Source organism: Dermacentor andersoni, chromosome 1 (genome assembly GCF_023375885.2).
Source record: "Dermacentor andersoni chromosome 1, qqDerAnde1_hic_scaffold, whole genome shotgun sequence".
Taxonomy (NCBI): Eukaryota; Metazoa; Arthropoda; class Arachnida; order Ixodida; family Ixodidae; genus Dermacentor; species Dermacentor andersoni.
The window spans coordinates 286,206,031-286,223,075 of record NC_092814.1 but is presented as its reverse complement, the minus strand read 5'-3'; the positions used below and the strand labels follow the sequence as shown (position 1 = coordinate 286,223,075).

Genomic DNA, 17,045 nt, shown 5'->3' with positions numbered 1-17,045 from the left:
ACACACAAATAATTGGCCAATCAACATCATTCAAAGAGAAATCACATAGGACCAATCGCCCATCTTGTGCCGACATTACACTTTGCGCTACAATACCAATTGAATTACGCAAAAATAAAAGAAAGCCACCGGCCTTACCTACTCCATGACAAACACAAATGTTGTAACGCGATTTAAAAACTGAACCATTTTGTCCGTTTGCTCTTCACTTTCAATTTTAGTTTCTTGAACAGGAAGAATGTCTATGTCGTTTTCCAGCATCAGGCGACTTAATTGTGCTTGTCGCCGTCTAGCCGTTAACCCGGGTACGTTAAGCGTGCCAACGCGTATTGCTATTCCGTGATTAGTTGTCATTGAAAGAAAAGAGCAAGCGCCCCCCCCCCCCCTTCCCCCAATCTACAATACATTTCTGAAATCAAAGACCGGGAGACTTACAAAAAAAATTCTGCACCATCATAAGCTCCGTCTCATACGGCGAAGCCATGACGTTTCCCATTACGTTACTCATGATTCACTTAAAAGGTTCCGCAGCACCTAGTCCCTACTAGTCCTTCTACCGAACAGCACCCCGCTACCGCGGGGGAACTGTCGGCATCGTCCGCTTATCTGGTGGAACAGTCGGCGTCTGTCTCCCGTCTGGTGGAACGTTCGGCTTCTGCCGACCACCTGGTGGAATGGTCGGCGTTTGCCGCCCTTCAGTTCTGGCGTCGGCCTCCTTTCGAGCGGAACGTTCGGCTTGGGCTTGAGCGTAGACCGCCGGAAAGAGGAAGCCTTCGTGGGTGGCCCTTCGCTGCTAACACCGTCGTCTTCCTCAAGCCTGCCATCTTCGTCGGGGATTTCACGTCGCCTCTTTGAAACAGCGCCAGCCTGGTCGCTTTTCTCACCCGATTCTTTGATGAAGGCTGCGCCAGGGTTGCCCTGTCGCAGAACACCCTCAGCAGCCACCGCGTTGCCCCCACTTTCACACGCCTTGGAATTTCCCGCTGACTGTTCACCTTGCACTTCATTCTTGGCCTCGACTTCGCTACTGCCCTTGCTGGGTTGGCACTTGTCGCTCGCCATGACCACTGGCTTCTCTTGCGGGCCTCGTGCGTCACCGCCCACTCCAGCAGTCTCTTCCGCGTCCGCATGGTCCATCAGGTGCTCGTCTAATGCGTCGCTCCGGCCAGACCCGGCCACGTTAGCGTAGCTTCTCACGCATTGGGTCTCGTCGTGGCCGAAACGACGACAGAGCCCGCAGCGTGACACACGGCACTCACGCCGTAAATGGCCGGTGCCGAGGAATCGGAGGCAGAGCGGAGCTCTGCCTGGCACGATCACGAGCGCATGGTCCTCTGATACGCGTAGCTGATGCGGGATGTTTTTCATACCAGCCTTCAACCGTAAGGATACCAGCCGCGTGCGAGAACTTTTGTCGCCACAACCGGGTACTCGCCACCGCTCCCTGGCAATTTCTGTTACCGTTACGAATGGCGCCAAAGCTGCTCTGGCGTCCTCGTCGGGGGTCGTGTGAAGCAGCCAGTAAAGCTTCAGTCTGATATCCTGGTTGCAGGGGTCAATGGCGACGCAGCGGTTTTCCTTCACGCTTAAGGCCTTCGCGGACAGAAGCTTCTTTTTTCCGACCTCGTCCTTAAATGTTATAGCCCAGACATAGTTCATCTGATAGGCACCGAGGGCCACCACCTGCGGCAACAGCTTATGACGGTCAAGCGCATCGCGAGAATGTTCGACTCGATAGGGCCTGGCCTTGAAATCACCGTGCAAAAACGCGGTATTACACAAGGTCATACCTGATGGCAGATTCGGCAAAACAAGCTGGTAATCCTGTGAGTTCGTTTCCGTAAGCCTGATGGCATGAATCGCCCCTACGCAGCACAACATTCCATGACCGTGCGCTGTAGTGGCCGGAATTAGAATCAGACCAACGAGCCGGCGTCTGTTCCCATTTGCGGCACGTGTACAGTATGGTAACATCTTGGCTCTCTGCAATAACGAAGACGTGGGCATTTTTAATCACCTTCGTGCTGAGAAGAGAATAGGAACGTACAGAAAAAAAAGAATGGATAATGTTCTTCGGTTTTATTTAAACATTTCTTTATATGCCGGCTGACATTAAAAAGTGCAATAACAACGGGCTCGTCCGGGATTTGAACCCGGGACCTCTCGCACCCTAAGCGAGAATCATACCCCTAGACCAACGAGCCGACGTCTTTTCCAATTTGCGGCACGTGTACAGTATGGTAACATCTTGGCTCTCTGCAATAACGAAGACGTGGGCATCTTTAATCACCTTCGTGCTGAGAAGAGAATAGGAACGTACAGAAAAAAAAGAATGGATAATGTTCTTCGGTTTTATTTAAACAATTCTTTATATGCCGGCTGACATTAAAAAGTGCAATAACAACGGGCTCGTCCGGGATTTGAACCCGGGACCTCTCGCACCCTAAGCGAGAATCATACCCCTAGACCAACGAGCCGACGTCTTTTCCAATTTGCGGCACGTGTACAGTATGGTAACATCTTGGCTCTCTGCAATAACGAAGACGTGGGCATCTTTAATCACCTTCGTGCTGAGAAGAGAATAGGAACGTACAGAAAAAAAAGAATGGATAATGTTCTTCGGTTTTATTTAAACAATTCTTTATATGCCGGCTGACATTAAAAAGTGCAATAACAACGGGCTCGTCCGGGATTTGAACCCGGGACCTCTCGCACCCTAAGCGAGAATCATACCCCTAGACCAACGAGCCGACGTCTTTTCAAATTTGCGGCACGTGTACAGTATGGTAACATCTTGGCTCTCTGCAATAACGAAGACGTGGGCATGTTTAATCACCTTCGTGCTGAGAAGAGAATAGGAACGTACAGAAAAAAAAGAATGGATAATGCTCTTCGGTTTCATTTAAACATTTCTTTATATGCCGGCTGACATTAAAAAAAGGAATTATAACGGGCTCGTCCGGGACTTGAACCCGGGACCTCTCGCACCCGAAGCGAGAATCATACCCCTAGACCAACGAGCCGACGTCGTTTCCAATTTGCGACACGTGTACAGTATGGTAACATCTTGGCTCTCTGCAATAACGAAGACGTGGGCATCTTTAATCACCTTCGTGCTGAGAAGAGAATCGGAACGTACAGAAAAAAGAAGAATGGATAATGTTCTTCGGTTTTATTTGAACATTGCTTTATGTGCCGGCTGACATTAAAAAGTGCTATAACAACGGGCTCGTCCGGGATTTGAACCCGGGACCTCTCGCACCCTAAGCGAGAATCATACCCCTAGACCAACGAGCCGACGTTTTTTTTTTCTTTATTGCCAGTCCTCGACATATCACAACAAAAATTTCTAAATGATATAAACGAAGACCAAAGAAGCAAAAAGGAATGAATACACAAACGGAACAAAGAACAGTAATATTTACATTCGTTGCCGTCCGATACTGTGGCATGACGTTGTCGGATTAAAATTCCTTTGGTGCTGTAAGGGGTTCAACCCTCGACAGCCACTCAGGAACAGGCTGATGCAACTTCTGCACTTCCACATACCATTGCATGGTTTCACAAAAGTACAGACGCGCCGGTCGGCCATCCGGGTCACAATGGTAACCCGCCATTCTTGCGCGCCATAAACAGTGGAGGCCCGTAAGCTTGATCAGGTCGTACGGGAAACCTTCGTCGTCATATACTGGCAGAAACCTGATTCCGTGGGGATCTATAGGTAGCTCCTTTTTTAGAGTCCTTTGTAACACGTCCCAGAAAAAGACCCCTTCCCAACAGTGGATGAAGACATGATCTATGCTTTCTGTTTCTTTACATATAAGGCAGTGGGTTCCCCATGGCATGTAGAACCCACGTTGTTCAAGGAACATTTTAACAGGTAGAGTACCGGTGTGTAATTTAAAGAAGAACGATTTAGTGGCTGGTTGAACTGGCATCTTCTTCACCCTTTTCAATACATCTAGGCCTGGGCCTCCACTGTACGGGGCTCGGTACATAGGTACCAGCAAAACACTGTCACATAAATCACGATATAACTTTTTCCGTTTTACACTCCACAAATAGGCACTAGAAAAACGAACACGCAAAAAGGAAACACTCTGAATTATTTCCCTAAAGAAACCACGAACTGGTCCTGGCATTATTTCGGTGCCTACAACGAATTCAGGAAGTGATCTTGACAACCTTATTTGGATAACGGTGCGTAGAAATGGGTCATTTGTGTCTCGAAAAAAGAAGAACCTGTTTACTAGTTGACGCAAGAAGAGGTGCGCCAACCCCAGACCACCATCCTTCACGCGCCGGAAGAGATTATCTCGACTACATCGCTCCCAGCTCGATGCCCACACGAAAACAGCGAACACGCGGTGCAGTTTCTGCACATTAATCCGAGAGCACTGTACGACCAGCATTACGTACCAGATCTTTGTTACGAGAAACATGTTGCACGCTGTAGCTCTCGCGAACATTGACAGGTGACCGGCGTTCCATCGCTCGGATTTTTCTTTTATTTCTTTTGCCCGCTCCTTCCAGTACTCGCTACTGTCCTTGTAGGCATCAAGGGGTGCGCCAAGGTACTTAACTGGCGTCGTGACCCAGGTGACGTTCGAAAAGTGGTCTGGTGTGGACGCCCATCCCCCGTGCCAAAAGCCCAAACATTTCTGCCAGTTCACGAAGCTATTAGTGGCATTACCAAACTGTCTGACGATACTCACAGCGTTCAATACACTTTGCGTATCTTTACAGCACACAGCCACATCGTCAGCATATGCCAATAGCTTCACCTCTGCTGATTGAAGACAAAAGCCCTTAATATTTTCATTTTCGATGATGGCCTGACATAGCGTTTCTATGTAGACACAAAACAAGAGTGGATCGAGTGGACAACCCTGGCGAACGGAGCGCTTCACGTTAATGGGGGCCCCCAACGTCTGATTAATTATAAGTCTGGTATAGCAACTCCGGTACGCCATGGTCACCCCCTCAGTGATTATGTGGCCAAAATTAACGTTTTCAAGAATGGTAAGCAATATCTCGTGAGAAACACAATCAAATGCTTTCTCCAAGTCTAGCTGGTGGATCGCAACTGCATCACACATGGCATCACAACACTCCAGCACACACTTCAACTTATGAATGTTAGTAAAGATGGTTCTTCCGCGAATGCCACACGTCTGGTGTGGGCCGACTACTTCCTTAATGACTGACTGCATACGCCGTGCCAGCACCTTCATCGGTATTTTGTAGTAGCAGTTAGTAAGCGCTATGGGTCTATAGGAGGAAAGTTGCTTGAGCTTCTCGGTCTCTTCTGTTTTAGGTATTAGTACTGTATGGAACTGGCCAAAGGATGGTGGAAGTATTTTCAGTTCGTATGCTTCATTGAAAACGGCTGTAAAGATGGGAGCTAGTTGGCCTTTAAACGATTTGTACCAAGCGGCACAAAGACCGTCAGGTCCTGACAACTTGCCAGGATTCAGGTCTTCGATGGCCTTCATCACTTCATGTTCTGTTAGTGATCGTTCTAAGGTTTCTTTAACTTCGCTCGACAGCTGTGGCATTCGTTGCAAAAATAAATTCTTGAAATCGTGCATGTTGGCAGGCCTGTATGCAAAAAGTTTTATGTAATACTCAAAGAAAGTACGCCCTATATTATTATTATCCGTTAATACCACCCCTTCATATTCGATAGCCTCAATCTGCTTACGTCTCGAGTGCTTTTTTTCTAGTCCCATCGCTCTTTTCGTTGGCGTTTCCCCGCATGATAGCCTTTCTGCTCTCGCGCGCACGAGCGCACCTCGGAAGCGCTCTTCGTCGAACGCCTCGAGCTTCTTCTTAACAGCGCGCATATCTTCTTGATGGGCGCCCGGTAGCATGCATTCGAGATTCGCCAATTTTTCCAATAATGATTTTAAATCCTTTTCTCTGGCCTTTTCTTGATATCGGAGTACGCTACTTCTTTCAATTGCCTTCATTTTAATGCTTTGCTTCAGCAACTCCCATTCCTCAGCAAGCCTCATAGAACTGTCTTTTCCAAAAGAATTCAGAGCATTCACTACCGTTTCGTTAAAAGTATCGTCCCGTAGAAGCTCAGCATTCATTTTCCACAGTTCCCAGACGAATTCTTTTCGTTCTTTTTTGCGGCCCACCCTGCATTTTACCAGGCAGTGGTCAGAAAAGGATACGGCAGTAACTGCATAGCACTGGCATTTTTACACTGAATGATATGACAGATAGATACGGTCTAATCGTGCATGACTTATTCCCTGGAAGTGGGTGTACCTCACTTCTCGGTCAGCCCCGAAACACTGAGCGATATCCTCGAATTCAAATTCGTGTATGACCTGCGCCATGATATCGCTGCTTTTGTCGTAAATTACGCGTCGCGTAGACCTATCTTCGATGTTCAATACACAATTGAAGTCCCCAACACAGGCTATCATTTTGTGCACAGAGAAGTGGTGCTTCAAGTTCAAAAAGAAATTTACCCTTCCTTGCACCGTATTAGGCGCATAAATGCACAGCACGCGCCATTGGACATCGCAATAGCTGATATCACAAACGACAAGTCGACCGGAAGAGCACGAGAAGTAACCGTCTATAACCAGGCCTGGAAGCTTCCTCACGAACAAGACACACCCCGCCGAAGTCCCTAAGGCGTGGCTCACTACCGTATAGTAGTTGTACGTGAACCTTTGCACCATGCTCCTGGTCTCCTCCTCGCCGTCTACCTTGGTTTCTTGCACTGCTAAAACGTCGAGGTCGTGGTCCACTAGCAGTCTATACACCTGACTCTGTTTCCTTTTGGCGGCCAGACCTCGAACGTTTAGCGTGCCGAGGCTAAGCGACGGGTTGGTAGCCATTATTGATGAAAACCGGAGGGGAAAAGGCCCGGAGCATGGTGCTCACCTTAACGTCTAGCTGACCGCTAGACGCCTCCGTGGCCACCCGGTAGCCGTCGCCCGAGTTCGTCTTTGGTCGTCTTCGCCGCGAGCCTACGGTCAGCCTCCAGGTTCGGCTTAGGCTTGAGGGTGGAGCGCCTGCCGGGTAGCGTCTTAGCGGGCGGTGCCTCGGAGTCACCGCCGGCCTTTCCGTCGGCCTTTCCGTGCCGAGACGCTTTCGACGCGGGCGCTAGCAGGGGTCGCGTTGTCGGTTTCCGCTTCCTCCGTAGTATCAGTAGCCGGCTGGCGGCTCTCATGTTCTTTCTGGGCCGCTCTGACGCTGATTAGTGTGGTTTCTGGCTCGTTTGGAGGAGGGACATTATTCGGTCCTGCTTCAGTCGGCATGGTCGTCCCGCTCGTTTCTGCCGCCACGTTGCTGTTTCCAGCACCCTTGGCCGCTTCCTCCGCCTCGGTCACGTCCATCATATGTTCTGATGTCGACGGCTCGCTCTGCGCCGAGCCCGCGGCTACTGCGTAAGAACGTACACAGTCCGCGTCGTTGTGTCCGAAAAGCCTGCACCGGGAACAACGGGGAACCTTGCATTCTCGTCGAACGTGGCCAGAGCCCCGGCAGCGTAGGCACTGCATGGGGCGACCTGGGGCTACCACCAGTGCAAGCTCGCCGGCGACGCGGATCTGGTGGGGCAGGTCGTCGATTTTCATTCCAGCCTTCAGCTGCAGCAGCACTGCTCGGGTCGTCGAGCCCTTGTCGGAAACGCTTCCACTCGCCAGCGCTCCCGAGTCATTTCCGTCACTTTGCCGAAGGAGGCCAGTGCGGTCTTGACGTCTTCGTCGTCCACCCGATGCAGAAGCCAGTTGATACGAAGCTTCACCTGTTGTTCCTTGGGGTGGATGACCTGGCAGCGACGCCCCTTCACCTGCAGCTCCTTCAGGGTCGCCAGCTTTTGGGCAGCCTCGGCTGTCTTCATCGTCACCACCCATACATGGTTGATTTGGTATGCTCCAAGGGCGACGACGCCAGAGAGCATACCAACAGCTTGAAGCGCGTCTCGAAAATCCTCTACGCGAAACGGGCGAACACGAGCGTCGCCGTGCAAAAAAACTGTGTTTAAAACTATACGTCCTGTAGGTAGCCGAGGCAAAATAATCTGGTAATACTTATCTTCCTCCGTCGAAAGCCTGTTGCCGCGGCTAACAGCCGCATATGCCGCTCCATTGGAGCCCATGATCCTACGATCCGTGCAGCTCGGGAGCCGGAAGCAGAATGCCAACGAGCCGACGTCTGTTCCCATTTGCGGCACGTGTACAGTATGGTAACATCTTGGCTCTCTGCAATAACGAAGACGTGGGCATCTTTAATCACCTTCATGCTGAGAAGAGAATAGGAACGTACTGAAGAAAGAATGGATGATGTTCTTCGGTTTTATTTAAACATTTCTTTATATGCCGGCTGACATTAAAAAGTGCAATAACAACGGGCTCGTCCGGGATTTGAACCCGGGACCTCTCGCACCCGAAGCGAGAATCATACCCCTAGACCAACGAGCCGACGTCTTTTACAATTTGCCGCACGTGTACAGTATGGTAACGTCTTGGCTCTCTGCAATAACGAAGACGTGGGCATCTTTAATCACCTTCGTGCTGAGAAGAGAATAGGAACGTACAGAAAAGAAACAATGGATAATGTTCTTCGGTTTTATTTAAACATTTCTTTATATGCCGGCTGACATTAAAAAGTGCAATAACAACGGGCTCGTCCGGGATTTTAACCCGGGACCTCTCGCACCCTAAGCGAGAATCATACCCCTAGACCAACGAGCCGATTTTTTTTATTACCTTTCTCAGGATTGAAACAAAGCGATACAATCGCAAATTCACACTACATAAAGTAATTAAAAACGCTTGCCCGCTTTGGGCAAGCGTGGGTATTTAAAACCGCTTCAGGTTGACAAGAGCATCTAATACAGGCATCCATGCTGGTGAATCAATCTGTGCTTTATATATCTCACGAATAAACGCGATACTTTCTTTGAAGTACTCTCTGGCTGGCTGGGCGTTCATATCTGCATGATACACTGTCATTCTTGTTTTCCAGATGCTGTGAAGACATAAAGCCATAAACATGTCATACGGCACCCCTTCATCATTATCGGTTGGGAGGAAGCGAATGCCATATGGGGTAATCGGTAACTCTTTTTTTAAAGTACGTTGCAGTATGTCCCATAAGAAGGTGGCATCTACGCAATCAAGAAAGATATGGTCGATAGTTTCTGGTTGCTTACACAATAAGCAGTTTATCGTCCAAGGCACAAAGATACCCTTCTGCTCTAACCACGGTTTAACGGGCAGAGTTCCGGTGTGCAAGTTAAAGAAGAACGTTTTCACCGTGGACCGTACTGGCATCCGCTTCACCCTTTTCAGTACGTCTTTGCCTGCTCCTGTTGACAACATGGTGCGATACAGTGGTTCTGGCATATATACATCAACAGCATCTTTGTAGTTTCTTTCGTGTGACATTGCTTAGATACTGTAATGAGAACCGTGCTGCGAGGAACTCGTAAGACCAGACGACTTCTCGCAGGAAGCCTCGTACTTTCGGCCCATCAACCCGATCAGACGACACAATAAACGCTGGCATAACGTCACACAATCGCATTTGAATCACAGTACGTAGGAAAGCATTGCTTTGCTCTCACATAAAGAGAAATCTGGACACTACCTGTTTTAGAAACAAATGCGCCAAGCCCAGTCCGCCACTTTTCACTGACCGGAATAAATTTGTACGGCTTGTACGTTCCCAAGTTGATCCCCATATATACACTGCTAGCACCCTATGGAGTCTTTGAATGCTTGCTCTCGTCGCACACAGTACTTGCAGAACGTACCAAATCTTGGCTACAAGAAAAAGGTTACATACTGTTGACCTTGCAAATATAGATAAGTCTCTCCCTCCAAATTTTGTCGATTTTTCTTTTATTTGTTCCGCTTCATTTCTCCAATAATCACTAGTGCCTTTGTAGTGATTTAAAGGCACCCCGAGGTATTTCGTTGGCGAAACCCTCCACTGCATGCTTTCAAAGACGTCCGGGGTGTCGTCCCAATCCCCATGCCAAAAGCCCAAAGATTTGCTCCAGTTGATAACGCTTCCGGTCGCTTTACAAAAACTCTTCGCCACACTGACGGCATTCCTGACACTTTCTTGGTTAGAACAGAAAACTGCAATATCGTCAGCGTACGTAAGTACCTTAACCTTGCTTGTGCTCAACCTAAAACCTTTTATTGCACTCGATGACATGATTTTCAAACAGAAAGGTTCCAGGTACAGCGCGAACAGTAAAGGAGACAAAGGGCATCCCTGCCTAACAGAGGACTTTATCTGGAAACTGGCAGTTAATGATTTATTAATTTTAATCCTGCTAGAAATGTCTGCGTAACACATTTCTATACCTTCTGATAGGACCTTCCCGACATTGATGTGTTCTAGAATGTTGAAAAGGACTTTATGCACAACTCTGTCGAATGCCTTCTCTAAATCCAGTTGTACCATGGCGACCTTACCACAGTACGCATCACAGCACTCCAGGACGGTTCTAGCCACGTGTATGTTTGTTACAATGGACCTTCCTTTTATGCCGCAAGTCTGATGTGGCCCCACAAGCCTGGTTATAACACTTTGCAGTCTCCTACCCAAAACTTTAGCGAAGATTTTGTAGTCCGTGTTCGTTGGAGTTATCGGTCCATACGCTCGTACAGAGAGCAAGGCAGCAGGATCCTCTGTTTTTGGAAAAAGTACAACATGGCTCTGCCTGAAAGAAGGAGGCAACTTCTTTGTTCTGTATGCCTCCTTTATTACGTTATGCAGGACAACTGAGCCAAGTTCTGAGCCAGAGTTCTGAGCCAAAACCATCAGGGCCTGGCGATTTCCCTGCACTCAATTCATCGATTGCCCCCTCAATTTCTGCAACGCTGATTGGTGCTTCGAGATCCGTTTTAACTTCTGCTTCAAGTTTTGGCATGTGTCTCAAGAAATCGCTTTGAAAACCTTCCACAATCTGTGGTTCGTGGCCAACTAAATCCAGATAATAATCAACAAATGCGCGACGTATCAGTTCCTCGTCTTGCACAACTTCATCTCTGTACATTATCGCTTTTATTTCGTTGCGCGACGCATAGCTTTTTTTCATCTGATTGAGCGCGTTTGGTCGGGGTTTCACCCATATACATTTTTTCCGCACGCGCTCGTACAACTGCGCCCCTGTACTTTTCTGTATTAATAATTTCTAGTTTGCTTTTAATTTCTTTTATTTCTCTGGCAAAGTTACCCGGGGCTCTAGCTTCTGCATTCAAATAAAAATCAAGCTGGCTTTGGAGCTGAGTTTCTTCTTTGTTTTGCTTCCTCCGCAATGCCCCGGCTCTTTCGATGGCTGAGATTTTTGCGTTTTCCTTAAAATGTTCCCACGCCTCCGCATAACACTCCGGTTCATTTGCCAGTAGGTCTCCAATTTTTTCTTTTGTTTCCTTCATATATACCTCATCATTGAGGAGTTTAACATTGCATTTCCACAGCTTCCAGTTAAATTTCGCCGGTTTCCTCGGACCTAGCGCGCACACAACCAAACTATGGTCGCTAAAGAAAACGGTTTTAATGTCATACTTATTGCAGACGGGTGCCAAATCTGCCGAAACATAAATACGATCTAATCTAGCGTGGCTGTCCCCCTGGTAGTGGGTAAACCGAGGCAATGTGCCATATGACAGGAAGCACCCTACATCTTCTGACAGGTGACCTTCAGTCAGCGCATTTAGTACCGACACACTCGCATCTCGTATCGGTGCATCTCTTGTCCTCTCTTCTACTCTGGATACGCAATTAAAGTCCCCCATCATCATAATTGCCCTGTCACAATTCAGATAACGTTCAACACTTTCAAAAAAAAAACAATCTGCGCTCACTTGGTGCATTTGGGGCATGTAAACAAACTATTCGGAACTTCTGGGCTTGCAACGTTATGTCACATACAATAAGTCGTCCAGTGTCACACGCGTACACACTATCAACAGATATACCTGTGGAGTGCTTCAATAACAGCGCACAACCACCGGCTGTACCTACTGCATGCGCAACGCATACATTGTAGTACGCCCTAAAAGGTTGAACCATGCGGTTTGTTCCTTCCTGACTTTCGATCTTCGTTTCCTGTATGGCAATTATGTCCAATTCATTTTCCATAAAAAGTCGACTCAGCTGGTATTGTTTTCTCCGTGTCGACAGGCCCCGCACGTTAAGAGTGCCTACATAAAGAGGCGTTTGGAGAGTAACAGCCATTTTTTTATAATCACAAACGGCATAGTATCCCTTGCTTATCACAAGACGACAAAACACTCACATTTTTATAGAAAATCCCAGTCGTTCCAGCCATATTGATTGGAATTTAGACTTCGCCGTGACGACGTCAACGCACTGTCTTTCCAGTCCCTTCCGCTGATAGTGTCCGGTTGGAAAAAAAAGAAGGCTCGACACCCTGTCACGTCGCCGGCGGGGCCGGCGGTTTCCGCTCGGGCCGTGGCTCGAGCGGTATTTTCGGTGCGGGTTTAAATGTAGTCCTTCGATGGGGTGTCGTTTTCACAGGCGGCTCATCCGTTGCATTCTGGTCGGTCTTGTCCCCTTCTTTGCCGTCCTCATGGAGTCGTTTTGGTGCAGGGCTGCTGGTACTTGCCGTAATAACGTCTGTAGTCTCAGGGCTTTGCTCGACACTCGCGCCAGGTGCAATGTGTTGGCTCGTTGGAGCGCCCATCGCCTGTGTCGCTACAGCCTCTGTTGAAGCGATGGCTGTGTCTTCCGCAATAATGAGTGCAGCCTTTTGCTTCACATGTGACACGTTTGTTGCACCAATAGTTCGCGAGCTGTCTGCCTCGGGGGTAGTTTCGGCCGCGTCTGCCTCGTCCATTAGATGTTCCGTCGACAGTTCATCGCTTGCTTTGACTCCGGCCACGTTTGCGTAGGTTCGCACGCAGACGCTTTCATCGTGGCCATATCGCCGACATTTGGCACAACGCGGTACCCGGCAGTCGCGCCTGATATGGCCTGTGGCATGGCACCTCAAGCATAGCGGTGGGCGTCCCGGCGCAACGAGTAGAGCCATGATTCCTGCAACGCGCAACTGATGGGGTAAATCTTCTAGAGTTACACCAGGCTTGAGCTTCAGACCAACCGTGCGCGTAGGCGAGCCTTTGTCAGCTATTCCGTGCACTCGCCAGCGCTCCTTGTAGATATCGCTTGCTTTCCCGTACGGTGCTAGAGCAGAGCGCACTTCTTCGTCCGGAACATTATGTAGCACCCAGTAAAGCTTGATGCGCACTTCTTGATTTTCGGTGTCAACCACAAGGCACCGTTTCTCCTTGACCAGAACTTCCCCAATTTCTACCACCTTCTTCGTAGCTTCTGCACTTTTAAAAGTGACGGCCCAAACATGGTTCATCTGGAACGCCCCCAAAGCTATCACTTCAGGAAGCACTCCGAGATGAACCAACGTGTCCCGAAAATCTTCTACACGGTAAGGCCTGGCTTTCAAATCCCCGTGGAGAAAAACAGTATTCGCTACAGACGCACCTGTTGGCAGCGACGGCAGAATAACTTGATAGTCCGGGGCTTCATCAGCAAAAAACCTGTTTCCGCGGCCCGACTGGGCCGCTGATACCGCTCCGGCGGAGCACATTCCACACGCGTCTGTTTGCTATCACGGCCGGAAGTAGAATCCCCTAGGTCAACGAGCCGACGTCTTTTGCAATTTGCGGCACGTGTACAGTATGGTAACATCTTGGCTCTCTGCAATAACGAAGACGTGGGCATCTTCAATCACCTTCGTGCTGAGAATAGGAACGTAAAGAAAAAAAAGAATGGATAATGTTCTTCGGTTTTATTTAAACATTTCTTTATATGCCGGCTGACATTAAAAGAAGGAACAATAACGGGCTCGTCCGGGATTTGAACCCGGGACCTCTCGCACCCGAAGCGAGAATCATACCCCTAGACCAACGAGCCGGCGTCTTTTCCAATTTGCGACACGTGTAAAGTATGGTAACATCCTGGCTCTCTGCAATAACGAAGACATCTTTAATTACCTTCGTGCTGAGAAGAGAATAGGAACGTACAGAAAAAAAAGAATGGATATTGTTCTTCGGTTTTATTTAAACATTTCTTTATATGCCGGCTGACATTAAAAAGTGCAATAACAACGGGCTCGTCCGGGATTTGAACCCGGGACCTCTCGCACCCGAAGCGAGAATCATACCCCTAGACCAACGAGCCGACGTCTTTTCCAATTTGCGACACGTGTAAGGTATGGTAACATCCTGGCTCTCTGCAATAACGAAGACATCTTTAATTACCTTCGTGCTGAGAAGAGAATAGGAACGTACAGAAAAAAAAGAATGGATATTGTTCTTCGGTTTTATTTAAACATTTCTTTATATGCTGGCTGACATTAAAAAGTGCAATAACAACGGGCTCGTCCGGGATTTGAACCCGGGACCTCTCGCACCCGAAGCGAGAATCATACCCCTAGACCAACGAGCCGGCGTCTTTTCCAATTTGCGACACGTGTAAAGTATGGTAACATCCTGGCTCTCTGCAATAACGAAGACATCTTTAATTACCTTCGTGCTGAGAAGAGAATAGGAACGTACAGAAAAAAAAAAAAGAATGGATATTGTTCTTCGGTTTTATTTAAACATTTCTTTATATGCCGGCTGACATTAAAAAGTGCAATAACAACGGGCTCGTCCGGGATTTGAACCCGGGACCTCTCGCACCCGAAGCGAGAATCATACCCCTAGACCAACGAGCCGACGTCTTTTCCAATTTGCGACACGTGTACAGTATGGTAACATCTTGGCTCTCTGCAATAACGAAGACGTGGGCATCTTTAATCACCTTCGTGCTGAGAAGAGAATAGGAACGTACAGAAAAAAAAAGGATGGATAATGTTCTTCGGTTTTATTTAAACATTGCTTTATGTGCCGGCTGACATTAAAAAGTGTAATAACAACGGGCTCGTCCGGGATTTGAACCCGGGACCTCTCGCACCCGAAGCGAGAATCATACCCCTAGACCAACGAGCCTTTTTTTTTTTTTTCTTTATTGCCGGTTTGCAATACATACAAATATGAACAAAACACTGCAAGAAAAAATTTTAAAAGCGCCTGCCACTCTGAGGCTGACGCGAGGTATTTAAAAGCATTTCATAGATGCCAGCTCATCTAATACTGAAATCCACTCATTGCCCTCGTTTCTTGCCTTGTACACTTCCCGCATGACGACCATGCTCTCAATAAAGTTTTCCTTTGAAGAATGAATCTTAATATGCTCATGACGTATCGCCATTCGTGTTTTCCATAGACTGTGTAGACACAATAACATGAACATATCATGAGGGACTCCATCGTCATTTGATGTAGGGAGAAAGCGGATTCCGTACGGCGTCACCGGTAGCTCCCTTTTTAAAGTTCGTTGCAAAATGTTCCACAAGAATACTGCATCTGGGCAGTCCAGGAACATGTGCTCTATTGTTTCTGCTTTTCTGCATATTAAACAGTTGACTGACCATGCTACAAACAAGCCTTTTTGTTCGAGCCATGACTTAACCGGTAGCGTTTCGCTGTGAAGTTGGAAGAAAAAGGACTTGGCTGACGAGCGCACCGGCATCCGCTTTACCCTTTTTAACACATTTCCTCCATTTTCTATACAAAACTTGGTCCTATATATAGGTGTAGGCAGCAATGTGTCGACAACATCTTTGTAGAGTTTCTTTCGCTTCACACTGCTTAAATACTCTAAAGAAAAACGCGTGCACAAGATTTGGTACGCCCATACAACTTCACGCAGAAAGCCCTTGATATTTGTTCTCGCTAGTCGTGTTGACACAATATAATTTGGTAAAGCGTCACTCAGACGTTCCTGAAACACAGTTAATAAGAATTCATTTTGTTGATCGCGCAAGAACATAAAACGTGAAACCACTTGCTTCAAGAACAAGTGAACTAGGCCCAGGCCGCCTCGTTTAACCGATGTGAACAAATTGGTGCGGCTGGTACGTTCCCACACAGATCCCCAGATAAATACGGCAAGTTCCCGGTGCAGTTTTTGTATGCTCGTTCTTGATGCGCATATGGCCTGTAGCACGAACCAAATCTTGGCGACGAGAAAGAGGTTGCATACGGTTGCTCTCGCGAACATGGAAACGTCCCTCCCACCAAATTGTTTTGTTTTTTCCTTCACTTCTGTGCATTGCTCTTTCCAGTAACCTTTCGTGTCCCGAAAATGCTGTAGCGGTACACCGAGGTACCTCAAAAGGGTAGTCGTCCACTGTACACTTTCCATTTCAGTGGGAAAATGTTCGCAAGCGCCATGCAATATGCCTACCGATTTTCCCCAATTAATGACACTTCCTGACATCTTACAAAACATTTTGCCACATCAACCGCTTTATTAACGCTTTCTTTATCCCGGCATAACACTGCTACGTCATCTGCGTATGCTAGTATCATTATTTCACTCGTGCCTACCCGATAACCTTCGATTTCACTACACAAAAGTACCTTTAAACAAAATGGCTCTAAATATAATGCAAAACGCAAAGGTGACAAACAGCAACCTTGTCTCAAAGAAGATTGGAGTTGTGTATTTTCTGATAATGTATTATTAATTACAATCTTAGAAACTATTTGATCATAACACATTTTAACATCTTCTAGTAACATACATCCAACGTTCACATGTTGAAGTATAAGAAAAAGGATTTTATGCGCCACCCTATCGAATGCCTTTTCAAGGTCCAACTGTAATATTGCCACCTTCTCTGAAAATGCATCACAACACTCAAGGACCGTCCGTACCACATGAATGTTTGTCATAATGGACCGACCTTTTATTCCACACGTTTGGTGTGGTCCAACTAACTTCTGTATGACCGACTGTAGTCGCCTCCCGAGAACTTTCGTGTATATCTTGTAGTCTGTATTTGTAAGGCTAATGGGACGATATGCCCGCACCGAGAGTAGAGTTTGAGGGTCTTGACTCTTTGGTATTAATACGACATGGCTCTCACGAAACGAAGGTGGTAGAACTTGTTTCTCATATGCCTCATT

At 47.6% G+C, this 17,045-nt stretch overlaps 1 protein-coding gene and 12 non-coding genes across 13 annotated transcripts; all 13 read right to left on the bottom strand.

Annotated features, from left to right (window-relative positions):
* Nucleotides 1-2,132: 2,132 nt before the first annotated feature.
* Nucleotides 2,133-2,204, bottom strand: TRNAP-AGG (transfer RNA proline (anticodon AGG)). The gene has a single exon. It is a non-coding gene; the product is annotated as a tRNA-Pro (tRNA).
* A 201-nt stretch (nt 2,205-2,405) lies between these two features.
* Nucleotides 2,406-2,477, bottom strand: TRNAP-AGG (transfer RNA proline (anticodon AGG)). The gene has a single exon. It is a non-coding gene; the product is annotated as a tRNA-Pro (tRNA).
* A 201-nt stretch (nt 2,478-2,678) lies between these two features.
* On the bottom strand, nt 2,679-2,750 carry TRNAP-AGG (transfer RNA proline (anticodon AGG)). The gene has a single exon. It is a non-coding gene; the product is annotated as a tRNA-Pro (tRNA).
* A 201-nt stretch (nt 2,751-2,951) lies between these two features.
* On the bottom strand, nt 2,952-3,023 carry TRNAP-CGG (transfer RNA proline (anticodon CGG)). Its single transcript has one exon. It is a non-coding gene; the product is annotated as a tRNA-Pro (tRNA).
* Nucleotides 3,024-3,225: 202 nt separating this feature from the next.
* TRNAP-AGG (transfer RNA proline (anticodon AGG)) lies at nt 3,226-3,297 on the bottom strand. The gene has a single exon. It is a non-coding gene; the product is annotated as a tRNA-Pro (tRNA).
* A 5,078-nt stretch (nt 3,298-8,375) lies between these two features.
* TRNAP-CGG (transfer RNA proline (anticodon CGG)) lies at nt 8,376-8,447 on the bottom strand. Its single transcript has one exon. It is a non-coding gene; the product is annotated as a tRNA-Pro (tRNA).
* A 201-nt stretch (nt 8,448-8,648) lies between these two features.
* On the bottom strand, nt 8,649-8,720 carry TRNAP-AGG (transfer RNA proline (anticodon AGG)). The gene has a single exon. It is a non-coding gene; the product is annotated as a tRNA-Pro (tRNA).
* Nucleotides 8,721-12,424: 3,704 nt separating this feature from the next.
* Nucleotides 12,425-13,615, bottom strand: LOC126548331 (uncharacterized). The gene has a single exon (XM_050196475.1). It carries the CDS (start codon nt 13,613-13,615, stop codon nt 12,425-12,427), a length of 1,191 nt encoding a protein of 396 aa, XP_050052432.1.
* Nucleotides 13,616-13,869: 254 nt separating this feature from the next.
* On the bottom strand, nt 13,870-13,941 carry TRNAP-CGG (transfer RNA proline (anticodon CGG)). The gene has a single exon. It is a non-coding gene; the product is annotated as a tRNA-Pro (tRNA).
* Nucleotides 13,942-14,136: 195 nt separating this feature from the next.
* TRNAP-CGG (transfer RNA proline (anticodon CGG)) lies at nt 14,137-14,208 on the bottom strand. The gene has a single exon. It is a non-coding gene; the product is annotated as a tRNA-Pro (tRNA).
* Nucleotides 14,209-14,403: 195 nt separating this feature from the next.
* Nucleotides 14,404-14,475, bottom strand: TRNAP-CGG (transfer RNA proline (anticodon CGG)). The gene has a single exon. It is a non-coding gene; the product is annotated as a tRNA-Pro (tRNA).
* A 199-nt stretch (nt 14,476-14,674) lies between these two features.
* TRNAP-CGG (transfer RNA proline (anticodon CGG)) lies at nt 14,675-14,746 on the bottom strand. The gene has a single exon. It is a non-coding gene; the product is annotated as a tRNA-Pro (tRNA).
* Nucleotides 14,747-14,948: 202 nt separating this feature from the next.
* On the bottom strand, nt 14,949-15,020 carry TRNAP-CGG (transfer RNA proline (anticodon CGG)). The gene has a single exon. It is a non-coding gene; the product is annotated as a tRNA-Pro (tRNA).
* Nucleotides 15,021-17,045: the final 2,025 nt, after the last annotated feature.